At 45.1% G+C, this 12937-nt stretch overlaps 4 protein-coding genes and 1 long non-coding RNA gene across 10 annotated transcripts in view; 3 read left to right on the top strand and 2 right to left on the bottom strand.

Moving 5' to 3' along the window:
- Positions 1 to 2600, top strand: part of LOC119312051 (reticulon-like protein B8) — a 3304-nt gene extending 704 nt beyond the window's left edge. Inside the window, exons 2-6 of the mRNA XM_037587774.1 lie at positions 713 to 970; positions 1047 to 1215; positions 1305 to 1443; positions 1967 to 2036; positions 2170 to 2600. Coding sequence (XP_037443671.1) covers positions 733 to 970; positions 1047 to 1215; positions 1305 to 1443; positions 1967 to 2036; positions 2170 to 2333 — 780 coding nt within the window. The 5' untranslated portion in view covers positions 713 to 732 and the 3' untranslated portion in view covers positions 2334 to 2600. The remainder of the gene's footprint in view (positions 1 to 712; positions 971 to 1046; positions 1216 to 1304; positions 1444 to 1966; positions 2037 to 2169) is intronic.
- A 180-nt stretch (positions 2601 to 2780) lies between these two features.
- LOC119310265 (U1 small nuclear ribonucleoprotein C-like) lies at positions 2781 to 3724 on the top strand. The gene has a single exon (XM_037586068.1). The coding sequence runs from the start codon at positions 2891 to 2893 to the stop codon at positions 3722 to 3724; it is 834 nt and encodes a 277-aa protein (XP_037441965.1). The 5' UTR covers positions 2781 to 2890.
- Positions 3725 to 4558: 834 nt separating this feature from the next.
- LOC119312050 (ribosome production factor 2 homolog) lies at positions 4559 to 7570 on the bottom strand. Its single transcript, XM_037587773.1, has 7 exons — positions 7423 to 7570; positions 6702 to 6790; positions 6064 to 6267; positions 5562 to 5807; positions 5241 to 5477; positions 5008 to 5073; positions 4559 to 4912 (listed from the first exon to the last, which is right to left on the bottom strand). The coding sequence occupies exons 2-7, from the start codon at positions 6741 to 6743 to the stop codon at positions 4805 to 4807; spliced, it is 903 nt and encodes a 300-aa protein (XP_037443670.1). The 5' UTR covers positions 6744 to 6790; positions 7423 to 7570; the 3' UTR covers positions 4559 to 4804.
- Positions 7571 to 7959: 389 nt separating this feature from the next.
- LOC119312049 lies at positions 7960 to 11627 on the bottom strand. Its single transcript, XM_037587772.1, has 3 exons — positions 10418 to 11627; positions 9412 to 9501; positions 7960 to 8409 (listed from the first exon to the last, which is right to left on the bottom strand). The coding sequence occupies exons 1-2, from the start codon at positions 11586 to 11588 to the stop codon at positions 9428 to 9430; spliced, it is 1245 nt and encodes a 414-aa protein (XP_037443669.1). The 5' UTR covers positions 11589 to 11627; the 3' UTR covers positions 7960 to 8409; positions 9412 to 9427.
- A 236-nt stretch (positions 11628 to 11863) lies between these two features.
- The window catches only part of LOC119312047, a 4513-nt gene continuing 3439 nt past the window's right edge, over positions 11864 to 12937 (top strand). The window contains exons 1-2 of one of the 6 annotated variants that reach the window (XR_005151212.1): positions 11864 to 11964; positions 12690 to 12753. This is a non-coding gene — a long non-coding RNA (uncharacterized LOC119312047). Of the gene's footprint in view, positions 11965 to 11998; positions 12754 to 12937 lie in introns of those variants that run through there. The other 5 variants (XR_005151214.1, XR_005151215.1, XR_005151213.1 and 2 more) reach the window with 5 other exon arrangements.

The raw sequence follows: 12937 nt of genomic DNA, 5'->3' as shown, positions 1-12937 counted from the left end.
TCGTCCCTTTTTTGCTGACCGGGTTAGCAGATGGGTTCTGAATATGCTTCTATTGCGGGTAAGAAGAAGAGATGAACGGCCTTCTCTGGCGATTTTGCCCTCCTTCCCTCGGTTGCTTCGCCAATCAATCCAACGAGTTCTTAGTTTGATGTTTGATCCATAAAGTACTGGTCTTTATCTTGTTAGATTCGGTTGAACGGGACGGTTATGTTGTTGTTGCAGTGATTTTGGTGGTACATAACTGAATGCCGATTTCAATGTTGATCCATAAAGTATATGTTTGGACAATAATTGCTAAAAAGTGTTTGTCAAGTCATATATTTCGCTTGGATGGGGTGCTCTGGTGTACCAGATTGTTCATTTATGAAAGCGTTGGTCAGAAATGAATGATGAAAGGCTGGTCCCTGAATGAATGGCTATTGATTGTTAAACAGTCATCCAACTCAACTTACCAGTCAGCCTGAGAGTCATAGCAAACAGTAATAACATAATCGTGTACTCCACGCTTTAGGCCGAAAGGTTGAATATAGTTCTAAACTTCCAGTGAAGTATGTCGAAGCAAAGTGATTGGCCCAATTTCTTATACCAGACTTAATATTCTCATTTATCATGTTTTTTTCTGTCCTGCTTCCCTCTATATGCTCTTGTCAGTTGGTCTGTCCTATACATTTCTTGGATGTCATAGTGTTTGACATACCATCCTACTCCACAGCGAGCTCGAAATACCTGAAGATGTCGGAACATTCTGAGAGCACGGCCGAGAAGCTCATGGGCAACATCATGGATACCATTGCTGACAGGCTCCCCAAGCAGAAGTCTGACAACATCATGAGCAACATCATGGATACCATTTCTGACAAGCTCCCTAAGCAGAGATCTGGCCGTTTCGATCCAGGCTCAGTCGCTGATGTGAAGAACAAGATGTTTGGTCGTCAGAGGTCTCTCCATGGAGTTTTGGGTGGTGGAAAGTGTACGTTATCTGCTCATCTGCTTACTTACGTTTTCTTCTCCTGGGCATCTCTGAGGCTTTTCTTTTGTCATTGTAGCTGCTGATGTGTTGTTATGGAGGAACAAGAAGATATCTTCCAGTGTTTTGGGTCTTGCAACAGCTATCTGGGTCTTCTTTGAGTGGCTTGATTACCACTTCTTGACAATCATTTCATTTGCCCTTGTTCTTGGAATGGTGGTTCAGTTTGTTTGGTCCAACTTTTCAAGGTATGGAATTTTTGAAGTGTATGCACACTATGTGTCCTTTTCAGCAACATAGCAATAATAATAATAGAAAATGCATTGTCTACATGTAGGTCTTCTGAAATACCCCGGGTTAAGTTGCCAGAGGACCTGTTTGTGAACATTGCTGTTGCCATCGGTGCCCAAGTAAACAAGTTCCTTGGTTTCCTTCAAGATGTGTCTTGTGAAAGAAACTTGAAGCATTTTGTATTGGTACGTAGAGCTTTACTGTGTTCTTTTTGTATTCCCTCATTGTGATCATTACATCAAATAGGAAAATATAAAGAAAACCAGTTCTGCCTAACAATGCTCATTCTGCCTAACTGTTTTGCCCTTGACATCATCATCATGGCTTGCTGGAATATCTGGATTCAGAGAAACTAAAAAATCTTCAAAAATGGTCTGCCCAGTGTCTCTATTTGGAGGCACTTGCTTAAGAACTATCTGCTTCTCATATCACACATAATCAAAAGCAAGCATATCAGAGTTCAGGAATTGGATTGATCTTCATCTCTGTTTAAACCTAGATGGATTTCCACAAAACTGGAATTGGTGGAGCCCAAGGCTTTTTTTAGGGTTGTACATATACTTTATTTATATATGAAAATACCGTAGAATGCATCTTCTATGGTTCAGGGTTCAAAAAAGGGAAAACATAAAAATCAATTCTGCATGTGGATATTGTGTCTGTTCATCATCAAGAGATGTTTTGATATCACGCTATGTTTTATTTCAGGCAATTGTTGGGTTGTGGTCTGCTTCTGTAGCTGGTAGCTGGTTCAATTTCCTGACCGTTATTTACATTGGTAAGAAGCTATAACATTTATTTCTCTCCCCTTTTTTTGCAACTGAGAAACAACATAACTGTTCCTATTTCGCGAAAGCATGCGTTCCGCTGCTTGCATTGATGAAAACAACACCTGGTTTTGCCTGGAACAGGGTTTGTGTGCGCTCACACGCTCCCTGTGCTTTACGAGAAGTACGAGGACCAGGTCGACGACTTCCTCTACAGCATCCTGGGCCTGCTCCGGGACCAGTACCAGAAACTCGACAGCGGCGTCCTGAGCAGGATACCCACCAAGAGGAACAAGAAGAGCGAGTAGATTAGATCAGATCAGATGGACACTCATGATTTATCGAGTGAAATCCCTGCTATTATTCTGCCTACTTTGTGTGCTGCAGCCCTGTAGTGTGTCTCAATTGTCATGTGAGAGCATTTGTGCTCAGGTGCTTCCTGAACAGAACCAGAACGCTGGTTTAAATTCAACCGCGACGCATGCGTCTGTTCTCCCATTTATTTGTGGGATGCTGCTCAACAAAATTGGTGAGACCATAAGTTGTCTGCATATATTGGAAGTTGAGCTCAAATTCGTTGTGCTTTGTCAGAAAAGAATTGCTCGCTGCCATGTCCAAATTTGTGATCGCGATTTTATTTTCGGGGATTGAGATCCACATCCATTCTGTCCATGCCCAAATTTTTTGCATTCTGTCGAAAAATCTGGTCAAAGGGTGCAGATTAAGCACCAGATTTGGGAGGCAGAAGCTGACCCAGGTTGTTAGTTTTCAGGTGGTGTTGCGGCTGCACGCCTCCGGCATGCACCCTGAGCTGCTGTAAAAAACCATGAGATGATTGAGAAATCGGAGTGCAGGGCAGCTCACCATGATCCAACCTACCCCCCAGCTCCAAGCTCCTAAATTACCTCGCTATAAAACCTGCGTTGCTCACACCTCTCCCGCTCACCACCTCGCCGGCAACAACAGCACCCACGGAGCCAGAGAGCAGAGCAGAGCCATGGAGCAGAGCAAGCCGTCCGTCTTCCTCGGCCTCCTCGTGCTCCTGGCCTGCGCCGGGTGGGGGCACGGCATGCGCCTCCTCCACGACGACAGCGTCGGCGACGAGGAGTACGCCCGGGAGTTCGCCTTCGGCTCCATGGAGGCCGCGGCGACCGAGACCGCGCCGCAGGACGCGTCCTTGGACGACTACGAGGACGAGATCAGCCGGGTGGAGTTCGAGCCGGGGCGCGGCGCGTCCTACGACGCCACTGTTGCGCCCGGGCCTGCCCCGGGGCCGGCGACGGCGGGGAGCGACGCGGCCGCCGCAAGGACAGGCACCGGCAGCATGAAGTGGTGGCTGCCGCCGTCGACGATGCCGTCCTTCCCGCTGTTCCCGAACCCCGGCGGCATGCCCGGGATGCCGATCCCTGCCATGCCCGTGCCTTTGCCTGCCCTCCCCGGGATGCCCGCCATGCCCATGCCGGGGGGCATGCCTATGCCCATGCCAGCAGGGATCCCCGGCGGCGGCATGCCTATGCCTATGCCAGGAGGCATCCCAGGGGGCGGCATGCCGTTCAACTTCAAGCCGGAGGGATGGGGCGCCGGCGCGGCGCCATCGCCGCCCAGCCGTGCACAGCCGACGCCTCCTGCCGCCGGCGCGAGCGACGGCGCCGCCGACAGCAGCAGCGACAACCCCAACCCCAACGAGGCCATCCACTGACGAGGAAGGCGAAGTAGTGGCAAACACTGGCATCAATCACCTGACCTGGTGTCATGGCGTAGGGTGTAGCCCATGATCATTTTACTAGCAACACCACTGCTACATGCCATGACTCTTAGAAAAATTACTCCACACAGAAGCAGAAACTTTCAAATTCAAATTCAAAATGATGAACATTTCCTTTTATGCGCCGTCTCTTTCTTCTTGGCAGGGCACACCGGCCTCCTCTAGAGTCTTTTTTTTTTTTTGCGAGGGGCCTCCTCTAGAGTCTAGGCAGGCCATTTGCCTTTGCCAAAGTGGAACACCATTCATGGATTTCAGCAGAGTCAAGATAGCAGCTGTAGAGGTCGCCATGAATTTCTCTCGTTATCACTGACCCAACGACTCGCAAACTCTTCACAGTCAGTACCCAAAAATGATGATGCACACGAAACATACCACACTGCTCAGCCACCACAACTGAGTCACAGCACAGCTCGGTAACAAAACATTCTAAAGAATACAATGACACGTGAGCTACACAAAACATTCAGAAGAAAAAAATGCCCATGGTAACCAGACTTAAACCATGTCATCTCAACACTCATCTCGGATCAGCTAATATCAAGGACTAACAACAATAAAAAAAGGGCAACCTGGTGCATGTAGCTCCCGCTTGCGCAGGGCCCAGGGAAGGGTCCGACCACTTTGGGTCTATAGTACGCAGCCTTTCCCTACATTTCTGTAAGAGGCTGTTTCCAGGACTTGAACCCATGACCTCATGGTCACAAGGCAGCAGCTTTACCACTGCGCCAAGGCTCCCCTTCAAGGACTAACAACAATAGTCAAACAAAATACTCGTAACACACGTTGCCCCAAAAATTTCACACTAATAATGTCTGATAGATAAGCTGCCTCAATACAGATGCAGAAGTCTGTAGGCAAGTTTTACGGCCTAAAAAGAGGGTGGTACCGCACTATTTACAGCTCAACCTAACAAGTTGGTCTCCAGTTGGCTTAACACAGCCGCTGCGATCATCAGGTGCACCAAAAATCCTTTAAAAGGACCAGTTACCAAGAATGAATAGCCTTCTGCGTTATTCACTCGGGGTTGACCTTTTGCTTCTTCGAGTGCTCCTTGTTTTTCTTGGCTTCGCGGCGCTCCCGCTTCAGGCCCTTTATGTCGCTTGTTAAGGTCAATTTCGAAACCTTTCGGACAGAAAACCATGAATCGGATTAGTGTGGCAAATAGGTTAATATTTAAGCTTCACGGCTGCTAGTGAACACAGTTTAGAGACACAAACCTCCTGGTCTGGAATGTAGATCCTGCCCTCCTTGCCATCAATTGGATTATTCGTCACATTTTTCACCTGCAAATATGTTAAATGTAATTCTGAATTCATACTGGCATACAAGTTGTTGGTGTCAAAACTAGGGCAGGAAGTATAGTTGTTTATGGCTAATGGCGCATTTTGCAACCTAACCAGCAGGATAACAATATCTGATGAACAAAAGACAGCTGTTCCATTGGATTTACCTTCTTAGCATGACCAGGAGCCTTCATAGCTTCCTTCTGTAAACTTTCAGATGGACGTTGGTGCCGCCTAACTACCAGGTCCATTGAAGGCCCAACTTCAACCAGCTCCATCCTAGGAATAGATGTGCCTGACCTTTTTAGACGAAGAGCACAGTGCATCATGTAGACAGTAGTAGGGGAAATTGCTGTGCACACGAATATCCGATCTACACCAGCAAGGTTCAGATTCTCTACCACCTATATCAAGAGATAAATAAACAGAATTAAAGCTAAAGGGATTATCTATGCCCAACGTTCCAACTTATCTATAAAGATGCACACCTCTCCTTTGAAATGATCAAGCAGCATTTCCTTCAAATGCTTCAGCTCATTGGCACTCTCAAAGTGCTCCCCAATGAAGGCAAAGAAAGGCTTTGTCCCAAGTTTAGGCGCCAACTTTTTATCATATGCATAGGATTCTATGGATTTGTAGTTCTCAACTCCTACTTCAACAAGGTCGAATATGTGGTGATCATAAGTCCTTCCCAAAACAAGATTGTTGGGCCTCTTCTTTGAGTGAGAACCATACTGCAAAAACATAAATAGTTGCAGTTAAAAATAATAGAGAATAATATTCATTGCATTCAATATACAAAGAAAAATGAAAAGGTTCACTATAACAGATATTGAAAAGGTTTCAGATAATTTCCATACTGGTGCTTAGAAAGTCATTGCCTAGCTCACTAAGTCTACTTCTGAGAACATCATCAGTTTAGTATTTTTTCTCTAGTGAATAACAAGTCCCATTCTCAACACATACACAATGGGAACTGATATAACTTACCACTAAGAGGCTGCAGTCAGATTTAAGGGAGAAGAACTCCAGTGAAGTTTCACCCCCGCTCTCAAATGGCCTGATGTTGTCGTTCTTCTTGGTGTACTTCACAGCATGATCACGCTTCAGGTGAAAAAGATCTGCGAGCACATCGTTCAAAACTGCGCTAGTCTTTGTACCATGGAGAATAAGCATCTTCTTGCCATTCTCAACCTGGAACAAGCATTAGAGCAACAGTCTGTTATGGGAATTGAAAAGAAACACGTACATACTATTTCTAGTTTCTTGTCATGGAAGGTTATAAAGCAGCAGAGCCTTCCAACAGAAACTAATGTCAAGATTTGCAAGTGGTTATATGCACATGTGCCAGAAAATCTGGCCAAGCCTTTTGCGTGCAACTCGGCTCCAAAGTACACTGATGCAGCACACTACTTGAAACTAATTTGGGAAATTGCTGGAAGATGCCAGTTTTCGCTTGGCCACGGACACACAAGATAATGATGATTTACTCTTATTGTAGGGGTGCCGCGTTTATAATAATTCTGCGGAGACGGTGTGTTTCTGGTACTGCAAATTAAACTGAAGGAAAGGAAATTTCGCAACAGCTGAAATAGAAAAAAGGTCAAAGAGAAAAAGAGAAGGCTTACAAGCTTGGGCGCGTGCTTGAGGAGCTCCCGCTTGGCGCGCATGTTCCTGGGAACCCTGATGCCATCTTGCTCATCTGATGGTCCAACAGCTGAAAAAAGCATTTCAAGGAAGAGAAATAAGGTGCTTTTAAACCATCCATCCATGTCAGACATAATAAATTAGCGTGTAGATGATAGATGATGACACAGAAGGCTGCTAATGAATCTTGGCGAGGAATTAACCAACGAAGCTGTACCAATAAGGAAATTGTATCTTACATGTGTGATAACAAGTGTGACTTTGAGCATGCCTGGCCTGAATTTCTTAAAAAAATGCAGAACGAAGCATGCATAATAATAACAACAAACAAGCCCACCAATAATATTTCAAACAGATGCCAAAATATTATGCTATGAATGCTTCCATCCATGGCAAGCTCCAGCATGGATGGTAGAGTGTGAAATACAGTGGCTGAACCTTCCACAGGAAGGCAACAGCGTCCATGGACATGGCATAAAAGAAACTCGAAATAGATAGGATTCTGAATGCGTCTTATTTCATAATAACACGAAGATACAGAATAAAACAGCGCAAGCACGGTGTTGTTTCTACATCATCAATTTTCCAGGTGCAGTTGCGGGCGGCTCTTCTTTTTTATGGCAGTAGCACTGGCTATTGCAGCCAGGAAGACGATGCACATGGAGTTAGGGTAAAGGGGGGGAGCAGAGGCGAAGAACAAACCAAGCGAAAATCGCGGCGGTCTCGCTCTCCGATTTGCCGCGGCGGCGGCGGCGGCGGCGGCGTGTGGAAGATGCCGGTCTCGGAAGACGACGGTTAGCGGCGAGGGTTCTCACGGTCCCACTCTCACCTCCTACATACATAACCCTAGCCGGATGGGCCTTCTGCGCCGCGCGCGCATGGGCCGGCCTATACTCTTTTCACCCGGTTTTTTTTGTTTCTTCTTCTTTTCTATTTATTATTCTTTCTTCTGCTCAATTTTTTTATTCTTTCTTTTTCACCTTTTTTTTCGTTTTTACTTTTCCCCAAAAAAATTCCGTATTACTCCCTTTATTTTTTTATATACATAAACATTTGTTACTCACGCATGAATGTTTTTCAAAACGCATGGACTTTCTTTTCTAACACACTAATATCTTTTTGTGGACATGAGCTTTTTAAAAATATACATTCACATTTTAAAAAATGCATGAGCTTTTTAAAACACATGAACATTCTTTTACATAGACGGACATTTTCCATCGAGGTATCTTTGGCGGATGCTTCGTCTTTCTCAAGTCAATCAATTCAACATTTTGGTACCAGTAATGAAATCTCCACACTGCATACAAGGCGAAATGAGAACGAAACCGGGGGCAATAATCACATAGCCGATGCTACTGAATGAGTATTTACTAGCCTAACCAAGTCGCTGCTTGTCATCATGCCTGTTGGATGATGCCTACAATTATATTTAGGTAAGGAGCTACCAAACTGGACAAATAAACCCTACTCCCTCTGATCCAAAATAAGTGTCGTTCAAAACTGCGACACCTTCTATGGGTCGGAGGTAGCACAAATCTTTTTATTTTTGCAGGTTATGAATCCGACAAATCTACTTCGCAGTTGACCAGAACATGCTCCGTAGAAGATCAACTTCCGCACCGACAGAACCTGCGCAGGTAAAGCAATTCCGCAGCTGCTCAGCAACCCGAATGAGAGCTCAGATACCTGCGAAACAGTCACTTGTCAAACAAAATTTGTACCACTGGTTGATGGATACAAAAGCCATTAAAGTTATACCATCCCACAAAGTTTTGTATTGCTAAACATGAACATCAAATTCATCACTGCCGAACTTATGTCGAACCTCCAAAGTGGAATCAAACCGGCAGCAAAATCAGAAAAAGTTCAAAACAGGAATAAATAAACTTTGCTTCATGGGCATATGAGGGGTTCATTGAGTTGAAAGCAGATGCATCTGCCTTCTGGCTCAAAGGCACGTGTTCTAGAAATGTATAACAAATAGTCGTTTACTAATTCACGAGTTTAGATCAACCAAATCCATGTAGTAGAAGCCTTGAGCAAGGGATTGTACATCCTATTATAAAGACACTTCTCCTTCAGGCCAAAATGGACACTGCTTTTCTGAACTCACTACAGCATTAAGCTATGGCAGCTGCCAAAAGGTCCTCTGGAAGGTGAAGTTGCCTCTCAAATGTCGATTCTTCATTTGGCTTGCCCGTCAACATCGCTGTTGGACTGCCAACAGGCAACAGACTCGAGCACCACTATCTGAAAACCTGGGCACATGTCCTCTACGGGCGCAGCATCAGGAGATGGCCAAGCATTATTCTGTGCGATGCCCGTAGATGTGCCGGATTTGGCTGAGCAATCCTCACTGGGCTGGCAATTGCAGCAAGACTGCGGTCTCAAGACACTATGCAGCAGTGGTGGCTATCAAGGAAGAAGCAGGTGTACAAGGACCAGCACAGGAATTTATGAGTGGAGCAAGACAAACAGCATCGCTTTCCAAGGCGAGAGTACCAAGATCAAAGTGGAGGCAGAGAGATGGCGGCCTACTTTCAATAATAGGTTGCATGAACCACAGTGAGAATCCTCAATTGTAATTTGGTTATTCACAAATGGTTGTTAAGGGGGCATTTTGTAACAAAAACAAAAGGTACCAGTTACGATCCCTCAAATGAAAATACAAAGATAAGCTTACATTACCTGCTCAACCAATGTATCACAATACAGTCACCTTATGCATTGCATTACACAGAAGTTTGGCTTCATCAGGTCCACCACCAATGCCCATGTCTACAAGCATAAGCCAAAGAACCAAAGATACGATGGGATAACAACGATATTAGATAAGCCAAAATTGAGAGAGGAAAAACACATGTTTCAACATTGGAATAGATAAACTAAAGCACATCTACTGCCTTGCATAGAATATTTCTGAGAATGGTATATACACTCAGTAAAATGGAATGGCATGCACATAATATTAGCTGATCTGAATGAAGAAGTGGTCTAGATTATTTCCGTGTTATCTGAAGTAGATAAAATATAATATATTCAAAACAATAAATTTTGAGAACAAAGAAATAATGGCAATTCATATTTGAATAACTTTAGCTAGAAAAGATAAAACAAACTCAATTCATTTATCCTCTGGTACAAGTAGACTCTGACACTTGCGAGTCTTCAACAAGTGATAAAAATACTATTATCTCGTACAGATCAAATCAAGCCTTTATTATGGATTTAAGTTAGCAAGATTAAAATAAATAAACATTGGGTCAAAGGATGTAACTAGTTTTAAGCCATTAAATGTATATTGAGCTACCATTTGGACATTTCAGCTTTCCAATTTCCAGCTGTTTTCCATCTCAATGTGGGAAACACAAATCACTGGCATTATACGTCTTTGCATAACACAATAGAAAGGTAGCAGTGAAATTTAGCTTTGTTTTATCTTTACATTCATGGTTTTAATCTATATTTTTCTTCATCTAATAAACTTACAAAGATGCTTGCTACCTCTGACTTCAATTACAGAGTTTGAAAATCATAAAAATAATATCATAAGCAGCATGGCAATATGTTCAATAGCACATTTAGCGGCAAAAGGAACTGTTGACACATATTTAATTTATATTATTAGTAGTCTAACACCAAGGATGTGAAAAGCTTTCCATCAATCAATTGTAGAAAAGTACTTGGTTATTACCTGCAGTATAAACACTTGTGAATGGATGAACCAAGAAGTAAGATGCCTGTATGGGTGGCTTGCTGAACTTCAATGACTCAAGCTGGACCAAGAAAATACTGAATACCGTCCTTAGAAACACCACATTATTGACCTCGCAATACCCCAGCATCATTGGACTCATTCCCCTCTTGTCCAGGGAAAGAAGCTGATCCAATTCAATAGTTTTCCCCAGCACCCACGAAACAACACCGGCACGGTCGATCTCCCTTTTCCATAACTGGATGCTGAAATCCAACAGCTCAAGGATGCCAAGCCCGCCACCGTCCACCGGCATAGCTCGGAAGGAGCGGCTGCCATCGCTGCACTTATCCAGTGGCAGCGGTATCACAGCTAGGCGTTGTGTGCCCAAATCAAACTGAAGGATGGCAGCAGTATCCCCATTCAGCGACCAGTAGAGGGAATTCCCAACCAGGGTACTGGAAACACGCATTGAAACCGTGGTGCGAACGTTGCTCTCAGAATCCACGGATACCCAGATTGGATCGCCCCATTTGCCGGCCTCCGACGAGTAAACGCAGGCGAACAGCCGCTTGTTTGGCCTGTCGATGCCCGCCAAGACCACCTGGAACCGGAAGGCGCGATCGTCGAGGATCCCGGCGGTGCGGAGAACCGCGCCGTTTAAGATCTCGACGACCTGGCGCTCGTCGATCACCGGAGGGACGACGAAGCGGTGCTGGTCGCCGGTGACGGGGTCCCACACCAGGACCTCGATCTCGGCGCCCCCCGCGTCGACGAGGAGCACGAGACCGTCGCGGCAGCCGAGGATCGTGCGGCCGTCGCCGTTGCGGAAGCTCAAGGAGAAGCGGCTGACCGGGACGCGGTTGGGGGGATCCAGGATAGGGGTGAAGAAGAGGCTGCTGGGGGAGTCCGGGGAGGGCTCGCGGGTGACCTCCTCGAAGAATCCGATCAGGGGAGGGGGGTTGCGGAGGTGGTGGGCGCGGAAACGGCGGACGAAGCGGCGGTCCGAGACGAGGCGGCGCCAGCGCTTGCAGACGAGGGAGGCGCGCGGGAGGGCCGACGGCAGCGGGGCTAGGCGGACGAGGATCTCCGGGAGGAGGTTCTCGTCCTCCAGCGGAGCCGCCACCGTCGGCATCGGCGCCGGCGAGATGGGGAGGCCGCCGCAGGTCATCTCGCCCAGCGAACTCCTCCGGAAAACAGAACGAGCTTTGTTATAGGTTTTTTTTTAATTTTTTTGGGGGTGTTTTTTTTATGTTTTTCAGCAGAGGCTTCGTTTTCGAAGAACCGATCAAGTCGGGCGTAGGCCCACCAACCTGAGACTTAACTGGGTCCGAACGCCGTGCCAGTAAAAACACGGTGTTGTACCTCTTCTTTTCTCTGTGCTTTTTTATCGATTATTCTTAATTTTTTTATTTTTCATTTTCCTTTTTTCCTTTTATTTTTCAGTTTCTTCCCCTCGCGATGTTGCTTTGTAGGTGGCCAGGATCTCCGCGGTCGGCATCGGCGTCGGCGTCGTCTACGGCTCTGTCAGGCTCGACATCCTCAAGGTAACGCTCCAAATCCCCCAACCCCACGCTCCAAATCATTCTCATCTTTGCACACGGGAAATATTCAGGGAAGGCACTTTAGATGCAAAATACTGAGATGCTTTCTGCTTGAAAACTATAGTCAAAAGTTGATTCACAGAAGTTCAGAAGTTCAGTCCAGATGCCAAGGCATGCTTAGCATCTCATAGTCAGAGGCTATCCCGTCTCAACATTGCACCTATGCAGGTTTTCAATTTAGGAGATGATTTGCACCTATCCATTTACTCTAATGTATTACATGCTAATCCTTTTGGAGGCAAGAACGGAAGAAAAATCTGGTGATGTCTCCACGAGTCAAGTTATATAGCCGTTTCTGACTTGAAGGAATATTTGTGGAATTTCAACCATTAGGAAGTTAGAGGGCATCTGCAGCTTGGCAAAGTAGATGTTGTTGACATCAATTATTAATTGTTATTTTATAATGTTCCATCATTTTGTTTTTACACTTTTTTGCAGGCACTAGCAATGTTTTACCATTGACAGAGCATTGTGAATATGGTAACAGACTACTTGGGTGTTCTGAAATCGAATTCTGTATATAATATAAGTATAGTCCATGGCATGTGCTGCTGCTTCCGATTAGATACAATAGCTTTTCTCTTTTGTATCGTACAACTGAGATCTTCATTACATTACAACCTTATGTTTTGCTTTTTTTTTAATTGAAATTGGTGTTCTCTCTCTAGGTTAATGGATCATCCTGGGAATGGACTATGGAATGGCAAACTAACAGGGCACATCGCACAACTGGTATAAATGTGTCGATATGTTGCATTTCAAGGCAGTTTCACTCGTAAATACTACTCCATCCGTCCCAAAATAAGTGCTCAACTTTGTACTAACTTTAGTATAAAATTGTACTAGAGTTAAGACACTTATTTTGGGATGGAGGGACTGCAAATTAAAGAATAACTACCATTTGTGTGTGTGTGTT

The sequence above is a fragment of the Triticum dicoccoides genome, chromosome 5B (genome assembly GCF_002162155.2).
Source record: "Triticum dicoccoides isolate Atlit2015 ecotype Zavitan chromosome 5B, WEW_v2.0, whole genome shotgun sequence".
In the NCBI taxonomy this organism is placed as follows: domain Eukaryota; kingdom Viridiplantae; phylum Streptophyta; class Magnoliopsida; order Poales; family Poaceae; genus Triticum; species Triticum dicoccoides.
Note: the sequence above shows the minus strand (reverse complement) of the source record. Positions and strands in the feature narration are given on the sequence as shown.